This window comes from Triplophysa dalaica, chromosome 2 (genome assembly GCF_015846415.1).
Source record: "Triplophysa dalaica isolate WHDGS20190420 chromosome 2, ASM1584641v1, whole genome shotgun sequence".
NCBI lineage: Eukaryota > Metazoa > Chordata > Actinopteri > Cypriniformes > Nemacheilidae > Triplophysa > Triplophysa dalaica.
The window spans coordinates 4010347-4028144 of NC_079543.1; the positions used below are offsets into that span (position 1 = coordinate 4010347).

The following is a 17798-nucleotide window of genomic DNA, read 5'->3' on the forward strand; positions in this document are numbered from 1 at the left end:
CTGCTTTCGTCACACCAGCTGCTGAAGGAAGAAGAGTAACAGTGGGAGGGCCAGACACCAGGAGAGTGAGATGAAAACAATATTTTTTGCTTATACAGTTGCCCCAAGTATTTAGACAGTTATGCCACACTTAAAATATATGTGTTTGCATTAGACATCAAAATGTCTAACCAACAAATGGTGCTAGCTCTTTTGTTAGCATTAAAATCACCTTAACCATTTATAACTTTATCCATTACAGTTCATCACAATTACGATTTACTTGTGCTCCTACTTTTTTCTCCTTAATTTGGTTGCATTCAAATATTTATATACATTTTGTGGGGACTGGAGAATGGAGACATCAAACCTGACACATTTTTCTCCTATTTTTGTAACAGAAGATCAATCACAAAACTAATCAAGAATAACCTGTTATAAAAACAACCAATCATGATTAGAGAAAAACAAACATTTAATCAGAATGATTTGGTCAAACGGTACAAAAACAAATCATATATTAACAAAGGACCGGGAAGTGATGTCATATCTGAGCTTTAGTATAGTGCTCATAATTGGCTTTCAGGAGGAACTCAAAGTACGGCTGTGATTTAAGACACTCCAGTTCTTCTTGCTGTAGAAGATCCTTCACATCAGGCAGGTACGACTGCAGAGAAACACCTGTGCACACGTGACATGTCAATCATGAGGTTAAAGGTTGGTTTCAAATACATATATTAATGCTTCAATAGCATTGTCTGTTTATAGATTTAGCTGTATACACTCAGTAGGGATAACGGGCCTCATTTATCGCTCCAATGTAGAAATGTGTGCAAACCCGTGCGCAGAAATCATCTAAAGACAGGGCTTACGTGTGATCAAACTTTCGTGTGCTGCCAATTTTATCGTACCTTGTTAAATGCGGCTGCTGTAATCGATCGTAATTTACATATCACACCCATATATATTCAGGGTGTAGATGCCTCGTCCCTAGATTTTGCGACATGGAGAAACGTAATCCGGCCAAAAAGAGGAACTTTTCCTATTAAGAAATGAAAGTTTAACCTTAAAAAGTGTTATCACAGCTGTGGTGAAAAGCGTTGGTGTAGTGCACCGAACTCCAGCCGAGGTTAGTATTTTTTTATTGGATATTTATGTTTTGTAAATATGATTGCAACTATTTTATTTTATTATTTCACTATTATTTTTACATTGAAAGTATTGTTGACTAAAGTATTGTAGATTAAATTAATTGTATTTTCGCTGATGGTCGGGTATACCTCTTCTCCGAATGTTTTGTGGTGTGTGCAACTCGTCAGCGGTGTGTTGTGTAGTATGCACACAGCTATGACAATACGACGACAGATGACAAGAAACTTTGTTGTGTAGTGTAAGCGCCATAGCAATTCAAGTCCAGTAGTATCAGGTCGGATTATTTATAGAATGTTTATATGTTAATGTTTTAAAGAGTTTTCTTCATTTGGGTTTCTAGACAGGATAAAGGTTTAAAATCGTATGCCGCTAAACTTGGATTTCAGGCAGCTTAAATCAATCACACACAGTTTTTTGTTTGCTTCATTTATTTTTTCTCTTCTAGATCTGTCACAGGCAGGACCCATTGCTTGCAATTATATATATTATTGTAGCTTTCTAAATGTTTTACTTTAAATGGTGTAATTTAATTGCGGCAAATTATCTTAGAAGTAGCCTAAAAGCTCATGACAGTTTTTTATACCACAGCAACCATTAATCTTGTAATTTCAAACAATTAAATGATCATATAATCATAAAATATTTTAATAATGTAATGAAATTTAGAAATCGCATCGGAATCTATTTTTACATTTGTTATACTAACATTATTCCTTTTCAGTTATCAAAAGGGTAAAGCCAACACAAATCTTCACCCTTTCTCAAAACTTGCGTACACAACTGAGAACTTTCGTGATTTGATTGTCGCAATCGCTCAAGTCCATATTGATAAATTGCAAGTTTTGCATGGAAATGACCGTACGCTCGTTTCATAAATGAGGCCTATTGTACTTACGCAATGCATCTTGTAAAAGTTTATCTCTGAATTCAACTATGCATGTGTTATACAAGAGAACGAGCTGTTGTACCTTCCAGAATGAGTTTCTGCAGGATCTTAACAAAAGTGCTGTCTCTGGCTGCTTCCAACGGGTCACCATTATCATCATCAGACGATGACCAACTGGAGGAGACAACAATCAGTCAAGCCATTACCATTTTGACCAAGTGAAAAGAAAACATTCCAAATCTCTAAATTGCACAGGTCTTAGTATTAGCATAGTTAAAACGTCATAAAAAATGAAATTATGTTCATCGATGTGTATCTTTAACATAAAATGATTATCAATTTGCATAAGAATAATACATCACTATCTCAGAAAAGCAAGTAGTTTCACAGAGAATGTGTTTTTTTTTGTGGCTCACCTATCTTTCCAATCTTTCTTCAAGGCCCTACTGAGGATCTCTCGCTTAAGGGCTTCAATATCAACAGTATCCTTCTGTAGTCACACACGTCACGCAAGTAATGAATAAACATAACAGACACAACTGAATTTAATGTAAATGCAAAACTCTTTAAATGCACCTCCTCAATGTATTCCAGCAGATCAAGAGCTTTCTTGAAGTCGTACTCATTGGCTCCGCGGTTCTCATCACAGATATACAGCTAAATGCGACGAGTGAGAAAATAAAAGATGGTGAAACAAATCATGAATTCAACAAACAAAATGCACGATTGTGGGTAACTCGAGTGTTTAACAGACCACACTGATCATCCCTTTCAACATTAGAACAAAATACCATCAACAGAATATAACTTAATCAAAATATTAATACATCTTTAGGAATTGAATAGGTGAAATACAAAAGCAAAGAAATGAAACAGGAAGTGCTTCAGGACCAGCGTTTCAACTTGCGGACATTCTGTAAACCGCCCATTTAATGGAAATATTTCACATTTAATATGAAAATCCTGTCATCATTTAATCAACCTGTTGTCACTTGTAACCTGTGCGAGTTTCTTTCTTCTGAAAAACACAAAAGATATCTTGAAAAATATCTTGAAAAGGTCCCCATTGACCTCTATTGCATGTACACAAAAGCCATGCAAGTGAATGGGGATCAAGATTATTTGTTACCAACGTTGTTCAATATATCTTCGTTTGAGTAAAACTTAAGTCATACAGGTTTGAAATGACAAGAGGGCGTGTAAACAATGACAGAATTTTCATTTTGAAGGTGAACTATTCCTTTAAACAAAACTACACCAATTAAGAATGACATTTTACTGCGCTTTTTAAAGTCTAAAGTTTTTGCTTTAGACACATATTCCTGGTACAGAAATGTCACAAGCCAAGTCAAGAACATGGGTTTAAAAAACATCTGATACTATTGTCATAATATAAAATTACTCATACTGCTCATTCCTATAGGCTGTGTTTGTGTGCGTGTGGTTACATTAATGAGGTTGTGAGGGCTCAGCAGAGGGATTGTGTCTGGATTTAGTTGTTTCTCTTCCAGCAGTTGTTTAGGTAGGGTCTCCTGATGAAGCAGAAATCTCTCCTGCTCGACTATATCTACACAAACACACAACATGTATATTTATATATATCAGAAAGTTTCCTAAAACCTAATGTGCTAGCTACTAGGAAATGTTGCCAATAATTGATCAAAAGCAAATCTTAGAATAGCAAAGAAATAAAGAACAGCGTGCCAAGTTAATTCAGGCACAGAACGAACCGTTGAGCTGTCTGAGCTGCACGGCTTCAGGCATGTCTGAAGAGAGAGCCGTGAGTTTACTGAGGGCCAGCAGCGTCTTCTTCTTAGTGAAGTATCTGGTCTCCATGTTGGCCTGACCGTACAGCGTGCGATGAGCCTGTTGTGAAGACCAGAGGACAGTTAGTTTTAAGTTTGCTAATGGTCCTTTTTTGTGTATTTACAGGTATGAACGAGAAGAGCCGTTCTTACTCTCTGATAATCCTGCTTGTGTATGTCATGCAGCCAGCTGAGGTGATCGTGAGCCTGCAGAAAGCTGGACAGCTGCTGGTGAGTTGCTATTGGCTGAGACAGAAGCTTCCCTCTCTTGCCTTTCTCCATGTACCAGCGGAATAGGAAGTCAGCAAAATTCTAGCAAACACAGAGGATTTTGGGTAAATACTTTAGGGATGCATTTCCAATTCTTATCCAGAAATCACTCGATATTTTGTGCTTAAACATTCTGTGAGGGGTTATCAAGTTTGACCTCATCGCGATGGTTTCAGATTATCGCAATTATTGCACATCTCTATAGAAGACACAAGGGGGAGCTGCAGTGGCTGCATAGTGCATATTTTAGTGTGTGTATATATAGTAACTAAAGTATGAATTATACTGGTAAAATGTACGAACAATCACATAAAAAATATTTTTTTAAAGCATATACTATAATAATAAAAAAAAAACTGAATAAAAAATGTATGAGAATTAAATGTCAAAGCCCTAAAACAGACAATTAATCATTATAGTAGCAATTATTTATTAGACAATTAATCGTCAGCCAAATTTCATAATCGTGACTGCCCTGCGCTAGCAAAACTTGGCTTGTTACCTGATCGGCAAATTTGACCATGTAGTGCTGAAGTCGACTCTGGTTGTCCGTTCGCTCGCACAGCTGCACTAATATGTCAAAATCGCAATATTTCTCTGCCAGTGCCGCGACCAACTGATGTTGACCCAACTCCACTGCGAGAAGAAAAGAAAAATGCATAGTTCATATTTGATATTGCATTAATTGGAAGCCTTCGCTGATGATAAAATTCACAGATCCACGACATTCACAAATTAATTGTTTGACTTTTAATGTCATTTTTTATACTTGGATAGTCTGTGCGTATGCTAGCTAATAATTATTTACCCATAACAACAAATTTGAATAATCTCATAGGTGAGATAGATTTTAACTCAAAGTAATGTGATTCGTACATGGATTTAACCACATGATCAACCGTATGCCACAGTCAAGTGACGTAAACTCACAGAGAGGTGCGAGTAGCTCAGAGCGTTTTTGTGTGTACTCGTGCTCCAGAGCATCGTAGCGTTCCTGCTGTGCTGCACGCCGGAGAGACGTCAGCTGAGCTACGTAACCGCTCAGTAGCGAGTCCAAGAGTACCACCAGCTGCTCGCTCAGCAAGTTGCGCAGTTCGGCATCTGCGTAAGGATACGCTGCTCGGAGGATCAGTTCATGCTGCCGTATGATCACTGCCCGAGCTCCGCCCACTCCACCTGAGGCTGAGGAGACATCCGAGAGGTATAACGGCTGCACAAAATACTTTTGTGTGCTGTAGTGGATTTGGATGGAGAACACATACCAGTCCATGGGATGTACTCTGGCTCCGGGCAACAGCTCTCTGGAGCTCTATATAGAGATGCTTTGGTCTCTCTGTACTGTGCTGCAGCTTGAAGCATATCCTATCAAACAAAACATGCGTATTCACTTTAAAAACTGAGATCTGGATGACGGACTGTAACATGCATTATGTGATTGACACAGATGACTGGAGCGAATAGGACAACGCACTTTGATGATGTCATTGACATTAAGCACAACTTCAGCCCACCGCACGGATTCATCTGGGTTTTCTTTCAAACCCTTTTCCTCCTCGTCCAACAAACACTCAAAGATCGAAGAGATCGCAGACACCTAGAGAAAGATGCGAGAAATGCACCGTGAATGAGGTTCATTTTAAAACCACTGAGCCAGTTTGTTAAAATAAAAATGAACAGAATCGAATCTTCACACCTCTCTGAAGAACACATCGGCAGGGGTGAGGTTGGCGGGTATTTCCTGGTTGTTTTTTTTCAGAGACGACACGATGGCAGCGTTCACCAGCTCTGAATGCTTGGCGTGATGGTTCTTCAGCACAATGGCAGCCGAAAGCTTCTCAGCGTGCTCGCACAGCAAGAGTCGCGTCGCCATCGGAGTCGAGCGCACTGTCGTGGATGTGAGGCGGTCTAGAAGACCCGTCTGTGAAGCGCACAAAAAATGCATACAACACGTTACATATGAGAGCACTTCTCACAGAGCGTATGATGGTTTGTAACAATGAGGAACCTGAAGCAGGAAGTCCATGAGGCATCGGTGAGCTTTCATCTTATCTTCTAACTGATGCAGAAGGATGAGGGAGGTCAGCGTGAACCCAGCGCCCTCTACAGGACAAAGACACTCCTGGTTACATTATACCCTGCACTATATTGCCTGGTTTATAAAATCTTATCCTATATTTCAACGTAGTCATGATTAAAATCTAATCTGGCCATTCAGACTGAAATGCAATTTTTTAAAATCTGATTTTAAAACCCTTTATAACTAATGTATGATACAAAATGTGAGGTTTTCTTTTTTGTATCTCACCGTCGGGTACAGACTCGGCCCAGCGGGGGTCACACGCAGGGTAGTCATCCACAAGGTCAAGGTCAATCTGAGTCACAACCCCATCAAGTTCAGCACCTCCCTCACCATCGCTGGTAAAAAGATTGTCCACCATACTCTGAGCACCAATCAGATCGTGGCTGCGGAGAAAATCATAGGACATTCTCTCTACGGGCTGATACAACATATATGAAAAACACGTAAAGGTCCAGTGTATGGAATTTAGCGGCATCTAGTGGTGAGGTTGTGAATTGCAACCAATGGCTCACTCCACCCCCCCCTTTCGCAGCACTACAGTGGCTGACGCATGACTACGATGTCGTTATGTTTTCACTTCTTTGCGGAAAAAGATGTGGCATTTACGAAACGCTCTGTAAAGCAGTTTGTTAGTTTAGGGCTACTGTAGAAACCACCACTAAGGTAAGAAAACATAACGCTTCAGTGTGTAATGTTTAAAAAACTCTGAAGAGTGTTATATTGCATTTCTGTCAATAGAGCCTCTAAAATATAACACACTGGACCTTTAAGACAGAAACAGATTCTGAAGACACACTGACCGACAGAACTGCAGGAATGCTTGTTTGAGCAGTTTAGTTTTGTCATCATAGGCCACCATATCAATTTTAGGGGGTGTATCTAATGGAGTACCCTGGAAGAAAAGCCAACATTTTCAAAAAGTATAGAGTAAGTCAGAGTTAAACATATAATAAACATAAAATGACCGCTTTACTTATGAGAAAGAGACACAAAAGATTCTGATGTTATAAGTGGAGCTCTGAGAAACACAAAATGATTAAAAAGCGGACAAGATATGATTCTTTCAAGGGACAGTTCACCCAAAATATAAAATTCTGTTATCATTTACTTACTTTCGAGGTGTTCCAAATCTGTATTAATTTCTTTCTAAGAGATATTTGAAAGAATGCTTATAACCTGACAGATTTTGTCCACCATTGACTCCCATAGTAGGAAAAATACAATGGTAGTCAAATGTGCCCCAAAACTGTTTGCTGTCCTACATTCTTCAACGGAACGAAAAAAAAAATGTTTTTCTACTTTGGTAGTCCATGGGGGGAAATCTGTCTGGTTACAAGCATTCTTCCAAATATTTTTCTCTGTGTTCATCAGAAAAATGAATTTATACAGATTTGGAAAAGTCGAATGTAAGTTAATGATAATGGAATTGTCTATTTTGGGTGAACTATCCTGGAAATTAAGTTGGCATACCTCAGGTCCAGGTCCTGCCACTGACGTGGAGAGCGATTCCTCCATGTTCTCAGGTAGGAGGGATGCACTCTCTCTTGCGATGACGGCAACAAGGCCACTGTTTTGAGAGAAAAACACAGGCAGACCCTCGCAAACCCCCGCACCACGGATAAGGTCACCTGCACAACAGATAACAAACGTTCAGCACCGAGATGAATGGCACTGTCATTCATTCATTTTGTATTCACCCAATGGAAGTCAATGGGGACCAATGTTGTTTGGTTATTAACGTTCTTCAAAATAACCTCTTTTGCGCTCAGCAGAAGAAAGAAAGTCATACAGGTTTGAAATGACACGAGGATGAATAAATGATGACAGAATTTCCATCTTTGGGTGAACTGTCCATTCGAAGAATGGGATCATAAAAAGTGGTCTTTATACAGGAAAGTTCTTCCAGAGTAAAGTAATACAATTCCATGACTGATTATGCCTCAATAATGCTGTCAGTGGTTGGTTGTTTTGATAGTTAGGATTCCAATCCGCAAGCGATCAAACCGGTTGATTTGGGTTTGCCAACACCCCCACATTCTAGTCTCCACTGAGGGACAAACCTGGAGAGCTGAAGGGAATCTTCTCCTCTGGAGGACCTCCGCGTCCAGCTCCGGTGCTGCAGGCGAACACCAGCTCCTCATTATAGAGGTACGCCGCAGGACTGGACGCCAGAGGCAGAATCAACCGAGTCTTCTGGAGCTCCTCATCATTCTACAACACATATCAGCATCGCTGAAGCATTAATAATGCATGCAAACTACATTCCACAGTCACCTTTAAATCATTTTGAGATGGGTATGAACACATCAGATCCTTGAATTTAAGTGGGAAAGATTCAAATGTGAATCCAAAAGCTTTTTCTTTGCAAAAATGTGTCATGAATTAGGCCTCTGGTGTACCTGGAACGGCGGGTTGTATTTGGTAACCTCCACAGTGAGCTGGTCTGGGCTGGGGGCTGTAGTTTCTGCAATGGTGACCAGGCAGAAATACGCCAGACATGGGATGTCGGCGGGATGCCATGCGGCTGCCAGCACCACCAATCCTGCACTGTACAGACAGACAATCAGACACAGACGACAGTTGACCAATCACACACATGTACAGCCAAAACCTGCAATGAAGACTGTGTTCTACAGCTTAAACCCTTTAAACTAGTCATATTTACATTAAAACTAATATAATGGATATAAATGTAGTGTTATCACAGCCGATTATGTGCAAGTCAATTGTGACGGCCGGGCCCTAAAGATGACTCACTTGCTGAGCTGCATGTCCAAGTAAGCGACTTTTACTCCTTTCTTGATCTCCGAGTAGTTACTTTCGGAGTCCTGCAATAGATAAAGAATATCAGACAAGCACAGGGATTTTTAATGGTTAAAAATTCCTGCTTTCACGCATCACTAAGTAAAACTCTGTAATGATCGTATAACTCCAAAAGCTTCTGTGTAATTCTGACCCAGATGGCATCGGCGATGCCGTCCTCGATGATCTGATTGGTGCTCCAGATCAAAACCTGCTGCTCGCTGTTCTCGTCCACCTCCCACTTATTGAGCCCACACGAGCTGAGAGAATACAGCCAGCCGGACTCTTTCACCCACAACACACTGAACACCTGATACGGGAGACACCTGTCAGCATCTGAACACGTCACACCTTAAAAATCTGGGAAAATAAAGAACGGTTCTAACGGTGAGTTCAGACGGGGGTCCGCGGATGCCGAACAGGCTGGAAACTCTGCGTCCGATTCCTGACAGGATTCTCTGACCCTGATGGACGGGCCTCTGGTATAGTTTACCGGAGGAATCCGGAATGACCCGGAGGAGCTGTCCGCGGTATGACGACACGATAAAACTTCCACCCTGCAGAGGAGAAATAAGTTACTCTCTGATGGAAAGAATACAAATGAAAGGCCGCCGATTCAGTCTGACTGCACACCTTCACTGCTGCTACGTAGTTGCACAGGTTTCCACCGAGGTCCATAGACATGTCAGTGTACGCCCCCTCATGGGCCAGATTGGGCCAGAACCGGGCTGAACCATCTGGAGACACAGTCAACGCACAGATGGACTGCAGAAAGACATATATGATCTCATTAAGACAAATTGATCATCGACCCGGATAAGAATCCGTACAACTTTGCAGAATTGTAGGAAGAGCTCACCTGTATTGGTGCAGTCTTCAAAGGGCTGGAAGAATTTATGGAGATGAGATCGGCACTGTACGCAAAATCACTGGACGGCAACTGGAGATCCTTACACACCGTCAGCTGCGGCAACAAGAAAGACAATTGTTCTCACACAGCCACAGCAGCCAATTCAGCAACAACAAGCCAACGTGTTTCTCCCTCACCTTCGCCACTGAGGTCTGAGCCACCTTCCATACGATCAGCCTCTCTCCACAAACCATCCACGCCCAACCTGACTCCTCAACCTTCACAGAGATCGGATCATCCACTGCAACACATCGTCAGACAATGGAAATTAACTGCAATCTACTCTCAAAATTTAGTGAGTTGGCCACTTGGACAACATTTTTGTCAGCGTTTGAGATTTAAGACAGCCTTTAAAGTGAAGGACAGTGAACTGTACCGTCAGCCATTGTCAGCGCCTCCATGACTTTGACGGGCAGAGATGATCCAAAGGTCTGAACGTCAAAATGACACGAATCCACAGCAGCATGACCCTGCAATCGAGAGGACGCTGATCTGAAACAGACATTTGATGGATGACAGACATCAGCGACAGAAACAAAAGCTGTTTATTGTATTTTCACATGTACAATCGTAAAGTAAGTGCATTCAATTTACACTTATTTTAATAAATACACTTTAAAAAAAATTATAAATAAAACGTTTTACAAATAATAGATATTTGTATATTTATTCTAGTTTTATTTGTTTTTAAGGTCATGCTGAAATTTTTTAAAGAATTTTGGGGTTTCTAAACTATATCATATGAAATACTTCTTGTAATATTAGATTTTTTTGTCATAACATGGATAATGCAAGCAAAGCCTTAATCATAAAAAATATATTTTACATATATATACAAAAGCAACATAAATGTTTATACATTGATTTATATTATTGAAAAGTGTAAATAAATAACCTTAAGGAAAACACCAATAATAAACTGTCAGCAAAATGTTTCTGTTTTTTATCACATTGTTTACAATGGTAACATTACATTCCCAAACCACTTATAAAAAAATGGCATTTGTGAAGCGCTGTTGACAGTATATGTCATTTCACAATAAAAAAAACTGACATGTTGTACGTAAGTTTCACTGTGGTTGTACCTGGCTACGGAGCGGCGTGGCGAGAACAGCAGTCCGGGCTGAACCGCGCTCAGACTCTTCCGCCCGCCGGTCCGTGTCGTCGGTCTGCGACCTGATCCCGGTGTGCCGCGGGGAGAATACATTTTGGACCGAAGCTGTATTTACACGGTACAAATCGTCATCCAGAACCGATCAATGCTAAAAACATCTGAAAACTCCTTTACCGCGCGCTCACTCCAACTTGGCGCACATTTTGCGCGTCATTCACATAACGTAACGTTCACACGCATGTCACTCGTGACAGATTCAGAATCAGCTTTCAGAGGACAAATAATGTGTGGTTTACGAGGTATGTCAAACCCCAACTGATCCTGGTTCAGTATTAAAGGAAAAGGAGATTGAAAACGAAGCCGAACGTCATTTCTGATTGGCGAATGAGTGCACAGGAGCATGCTGGGAAATGTAGTTTTATAACGTAACGCATCAGTTCTTTTAGAAATTTAATTGAACATTTAAATAAACACAACTGATTTTGTATCAGTACCAAAATATCAAGCCCTAAAAAGTCATATGTGAGTGATTGGTTTGTTCCCAGGATTTTTATTAATTTCTAATTCCTTTCGTTTGTTTCAAATTTTTTTAAAATAATACATTAAGTGAGGACTCTAAAAGCTATATTTACTACTATATGTTATTTTTTATTTTTATTAAAAAAGTGTGAAATTTGCGTTTAACAGCGCATTAAGACTGTGTAAAGACCGGTGTATAAATGCAAAGTTTTTAAGAGTAAAATAAAACAAATCATATCTTTCGTATCGTTTTGCGGTAGTTTTGACAGACTCTGCAGTGAGTCGCTCGATGCGCTAGATGTCGCTGTGCTGCGCCTGTGAAGAAAGAGGTGCGAGTGGAAGAGACACAGGCTGCGGCCAAATACCCCCACTTGCGGCACTTGACCACTTGACTGCTTTCATGACGTATTTCCTGTTTGTGACCCTAGTGTTCTAGTGAGCGTGAAGATCCCAAGTGACACACTTACCAAGTGCAGACAAAGAGCCTAGCGTTAATTAATGTGGTGTTTCTTATTATGAGATAAAATACAGTTTTACAAAATACATAACTCAGCAGTTTTCACCAAATCATTATGTAACACCACGATTTACTATGAAATTATATGTAATATCTAATAATCTAATAATATATAATATTATATAGTCAAGTCAAGTCAAATTTATTTTTATAGCGCTTTATTTGTATTGTATCAAAGCAGCTGTCCTCAAAAAAACACACATGTTAGCCAAACATAGAATAAATAAAGATATAACCTTAAAAAGTAGTAGTCTATACACCTGAAACAAATTCGCGAGACCTGAGCAAAAGTCTCATGATTCATATCCAGAACATGATGCATGATGGGCTAGCCTTAATATCAAGAAGAAAATCAAGAAGAACTAAAAGACAATATAAAACAATGGCCTGAAAGGTATATAGTTAAACATTTTATGGAAAGGAAATAAACAATGGAATTAAAGATGTTTACAGATGGTTAAATAAACCCACAGAATAGGAATACCGAGCTGCAGTATATACTGTATTCCTAAATACGACATTAAAATAAAAAAGGACAAAAGATCATCTTTCTGTATACACAGTAGACCTGGTTGCAATAATGATAGGATTAAGGGGGAATGAAGAAAAGAAGGAAAATAATGTTTTAATTGCATCAGACAGTGTGTCAGCATTACCTATTAAACAGGGAAATATATGTATTAAATGATGTATATCAAATTATAAAGAGATTACAAAACATGGATTTGAAGGTTTCCTTCATTTGGGTTCCTGTACATGTATGGTTGAAGGATAGTGAAGTAGTAGATAAGTTAGCCAAAGAATCCATTAAGTCCCAAAAAGTAGAAATGAACGTTTTGTTACGTAAAGGTGAGGCCAAAAACATTATAAAGAATATTCTTAAATATATGGGAGATTTATTGGGATACAAACAGTACGGTAAGACATTGAGATAATATTAAGAAGTATATTGGTATTGGAAATTTTATGGGAAAAAATCGAAGGAAAGAAGTAGTACTCTCGCGTCTGAGAATAGGACAAACACGACTCAATTACACACTTTTTTTAATAAATAAACACCCAAATAGAATATGTCAAACGTGTTCTCAACAAGAATCTGTAAAACATGTGTTAATATAATGTAAATGATATAAAAAGAAAGGAGGGAATTAAAAGAAAAAGTAGGACAATTGGAACTACAATTTATTTATTTATGCATATAATTACATTTTTAAAAGAAAGAGGATTGATGGAAAGAGTGTAAATATTATATAATTAAATGTTTTTTTGTTTTGGTCTTATTTTTTCTTTGTTATATATTAAGAATGACTGAGGTAATTGCTTTAAATTGAAACCACACTCCAGTGCAGATGGTGGCGGTAATGCACACATAAGCTGGTTTGCCAACCGCCAGTAAACTCACGAAGAAGAAGAAGAAGATGCGACTGGTGGAGGGAGACGGGTAAAATCGCGCTGTAGTGCAGCAGGTCTTCTGTGCATATCTTCTTCCATGTTATAAAGAGCGACTTCCTGTCGGCCTGTCACATAAGGATTATGAAGTAGGTGTTAAACAACTTTTCTAAAGTGTTCAACGTCAGTGATTTATCTGCATGTGCGATCGGAGTGTGCAGGAGTGTGATGCTGAGCAGTCAATAATCGAGGCCGCGCTCAAATCTGCACCTCTAGGTCTTTCTCACTCTATAGTTGTTTGTATTACAAACCACCAGGTAATAAATGAGCGATATGTGCTGTGATCAGTCCGGTTCACATGTGTTGCATAGACGCTAAGCTGTTGAAATCAAACCAAATGTTCAAACATGGATCATGTCGCACAGAAATGTGTGACCGGTTGTGTTATCCATAAATGTAACCAAACTACGTCACCAAGAAATCAGATTCAGTGTTTGAAAGCTGATGTGTCCCAGAAATTGAATCAAATGTTAAAACATGGCAGAGCTTTTGAGACCATGATGAGTGTAAAAGTCTGCATTATTGATCATTGCTGTTCACACGTTAAGCATTGTGTTATTTGTCCTCTTCAAGAGATGAAGCGGGGCCGGACAGAACAGATCCAGAATGTCGTGACCCAGTACCTGAAAAGGAGACAGTACATAGACACAGACGGGTGTCTGAAGGGAGCCAAACTCTCCCAGTCTGCTGAAGAGATGGCTGCTAGTCTGACTGGTAACTTGTCTTCCAATATTCCCAGTTTTGTTCATGTAAGCAAGATAACAGCGATGTCTGTGTCTCTCACATGTGCAGTTCAGACAGAGACCAGTTGTGCAAACGTGGTGTCCGCAGCCCCCTGTCAATCAGACCCCCATCAATACGAGTCCCAGTTCTCCAGACTGCGCTCCTTTCTGCAAGGTCAGAGCGGAACGTATCTGCATGTGTTGAATTTATTGCTTCAGCTTCTGGGTTTAACAACCTTATTGTGCTTCTCAGATGCAGCGGCACCATGGACGAAAGAGGTGAGTGGCGTATTGTTTCCTCTCTTCCTCTACCTGCACTTGGACATGGCACGCTGTGGTCTGAAGGGGTCGGTAGACTCGTTCTACGGACGTTTCATTCGTTCTTCCAACAAGACCCTGAGCAGAAAGCTATCGTGGATCTTCTGAAAGGAGTTGTTTCGCTGCAGGTCAGTTACTGTGTCGAACAAAATCATAAATGAGTTCAAGCTTAAAGGGATAAGTTCAGCCAAAAATGAGCTGTCACCCATGTCAGAAAAATAGGTTTAGAATATAAAAATGTCTAATAAAAGGGATAATGTCCTGCTTTTTCCTTGCTTTCCCAACATTTCTGTTCTTCAACCAGGACGTGACCTCCAACCCCAAGCTGTGTTCTCTCCGGGATCACAAGTATGTGGTTCACATGACCGATCAAGCCTACAACTACCTGCTGCGATACCTTCAAAGCGATGACAACAGCGCCATCTGCTGGGTGCTCAGCGCACACGTACAGGTATGAGTACAGGTTCATTATATGACCACAAAACCACCAAGACATCTCTCAAATTATCTTCTTAAACAACATGAGGGTGAATTAATGACAGAATATTTATTTTGGAGTGAGCTATCCCTTTAAGAAGGGAGGTCATGTCCTGAATGATTTGTAAGGTGACCAGACACAAAAAATGTCCTAGGTGGAGGTAACGGCAGTACGACGAACGGACTACCAGCTGTACGGGACGGGGCTCGGAGTGGGAAACACGACCTCCTCCTCCACCGCAGTGGATGGGACGGAGGGCACGGAGCCTGTAGAGGTCACAGCTGGGTTACCTCAGAACGAGGCGGCGTTGGATGCGTTGCAGGATTGCATAAAGCATGTGCGAGAGGGTCCGCCCTCGCTCACCACCGTTTGCTTTTACGCGTTCCAGCACACTGACCAGCTGCTCAACACTGCAGAGGTGTCGGCAGACAGCCGCCTTCTCGCCGCAGGGTTCGATAACTCGTCAGTGAAGCTCTGGAGCTTACGGGCGCGTAAGCTGAAGGCGGGGCCTCACAAGGCAGATGTGTCTAAGATCAGACTCGCCTGCGACCTGCTGGAGGAAGAGGTGAGTGCCGTCATGATGGGATTATAAACATCAATATAGGAACATGATGGCATTTTATTATTTATTTATGTTGTTATACATTAAATTGTGTATATAAGTGTCCGCTAAACTACTTTAACTTTCATCACAGTACAACTGGTCATAAGAATTCAGCAACACACATTCTAAGATAACCAACGGTCAAATAACTGCTTCCATGACTTTAACTTCGGCTGTGAAAGCTGTTCTGTGTAATACACTGATGTTGTGTGTGATTATTTTAAATTAGATTCATGTACGGAACTTTCATTTTCACAAATTGTAATATTCATGCATAATTTTTTCTCATCAGGCAGATGATGAGGAGGCCTCAGGCAGCGAGATTAAGACCCTGCGTGCTCACAGCGGCCCCGTGTACAGCACGGCGTTCCTGACGGACGGCTCCGGCCTCGTGTCCTGTTCGGAGGACTCCACCGTGCGCTTCTGGGATCTCAACAGCTTCACCAACACAGTCCTCTACCGTGGGCACGCCTACTCCATCTGGGACGTGGATGTCAGTCCCTGCAGCCTGTACTTCGCCACGGCGTCTCATGACCGCACCACCCGCCTCTGGAGCTTCGCACGCACGTACCCGCTCCGCCTCTACGCCGGGCACCTCTCCGACGTCGATTGCGTGAAATTCCACCCCAATTCCAACTACATTGCGACGGGTTCCACCGACAAAACCGTGCGCCTGTGGAGCACGCAGCAGGGGGCGTCCGTCAGGTTGTTCACGGGGCACCGGGGACCCGTGCTGTCGCTCGCCTTCTCCCCCGATGGAAAGTATTTAGCGTCTGCCGGTGAGGATCAGAGACTGAAGCTATGGGACCTCGCGTCCGGGACCCTGTTCAAAGACCTCCGGGGTCACACAGACAGCATCAACAGCCTTTCCTTTAGTCCCGACAGTAGTCTGGTTGCATCAGGGTCCATGGATAACTCTGTGCGGGTGTGGGACATACGAAACACACATGGCACCGCCCCGTCTGACGGCTCCAGCAGCGAGCTGATTGGACAATACACAGGGAACACTAGTAATATACTCAACGTGCAGTTCATGGCATGTAATCTGCTGCTTGTGACGGGCACAGCGCTGGAGAAACAAGAGCAGTAGAGAGTGTGGGAATCTGCTGAGAACATGCCCAGGTTTCTACCTAAAATCAAAAGAAAAATGTGGAGAGATTATATAGCTTTGAGAACAGTCATGTGTTTATTTTTTGAGACCATTAAAATGTGTTGTAATTACCTTATTTCTTGAGATTTCAGCACAGTTTGTTCCTAAATTGTCAATGTGATGAAGCATAATGCAATGTTTATTTTGAGTGTTTTTTTTGAGTTGTCAAACAAGTAATCCCATCCAGAATGAAAGTTTGTGTTAAGATAATATATTTCTGTTCACTGTACATATTCATTTTGAATTCATAAAAACACACAAATACATGTATATGTTAAAGAAAAATATAAAAACTAAACATTTATGTATAATTTAAATTATTGATTAGTATGAACAAATACATGTAAATATTTCCTAAATATACATGCAGGTTTTTGTATGTGTTTATAAATACAAAATGAATCGCCATATTATGTGAACATGTTATCTGCGATTAACCGTTTGACACCCCTATATTATTTTGATTTTTCATTTTTATTTTCCTTAATCTTGGATCTCATTAAATTACTGTAATTTCATCATGAAAATAACAATGCAACACATTTTATTGGTCTTATAAAAATCAAGTTCATATCTTTTGATTTTGGATGAAATATAACCTGGATGTGTTCCCGACAGGTTTAGTGAGCCTCCCGTGGTTGTGTCTTTTTTAAATTTATAACGTTTATAATGCTTTTGTTTCTTTCTACTGCTCATGATTTCAGATATCTGCAGCCTGCTGTTTTCATAGAAATGTAAATAGTAGCAATATATTTTTGTTAGTTCAATTTCATTATGACAGTTCTGTTATTTCATCATCGATGCTTTATTGTTCCTTTGAAGTACAATCTAGACTTTAATCTGAGTAAAACATTAAATCCTAGGCCAGGAAGCCAGGCTTAACAGATCTGCAGGTTTGTCCAAGTTTAATTTATCTAACAATTCGTTTAGTAAGAACGAAAGGTATTTTGTCTCAGGAAAGCTCCAAAGACCGCGAGAAATGATGTCACGCAGACTTCACTGCTATCTGTTAAAGAGTACAACTGTTGAGTTAGTTTTTGCGC

General features: G+C 40.5%; 2 protein-coding genes across 2 annotated transcripts; one reads left to right on the plus strand and one right to left on the minus strand.

Annotated features, from left to right (window-relative positions):
• Positions 1-436: 436 nt before the first annotated feature.
• On the minus strand, positions 437-11217 carry nup133 (nucleoporin 133). Its single transcript, XM_056763029.1, has 26 exons — positions 10970-11217; positions 10261-10376; positions 10022-10125; positions 9834-9938; positions 9608-9739; positions 9361-9531; positions 9129-9284; positions 8930-9000; positions 8572-8719; positions 8233-8383; positions 7643-7800; positions 6973-7064; positions 6398-6555; positions 6098-6192; positions 5786-6010; positions 5564-5686; positions 5355-5454; positions 5023-5274; positions 4595-4728; positions 3976-4134; positions 3748-3883; positions 3466-3584; positions 2594-2674; positions 2434-2507; positions 2100-2191; positions 437-660 (listed from the first exon to the last, which is right to left on the minus strand). Exons 1-26 carry the CDS (start codon positions 11089-11091, stop codon positions 524-526), a joined length of 3411 nt encoding a protein of 1136 aa, XP_056619007.1. The 5' UTR covers positions 11092-11217; the 3' UTR covers positions 437-523.
• Positions 11218-13394: 2177 nt separating this feature from the next.
• On the plus strand, positions 13395-17641 carry taf5l (TAF5-like RNA polymerase II, p300/CBP-associated factor (PCAF)-associated factor). The gene is given in 8 exon segments (XM_056772993.1): positions 13395-13572; positions 14057-14197; positions 14276-14380; positions 14459-14569; positions 14572-14651; positions 14828-14974; positions 15156-15566; positions 15898-17641. Coding segments are annotated over 7 exon segments (1791 nt in total). The 5' UTR covers positions 13395-13572; positions 14057-14058; the 3' UTR covers positions 16696-17641.
• Positions 17642-17798: the final 157 nt, after the last annotated feature.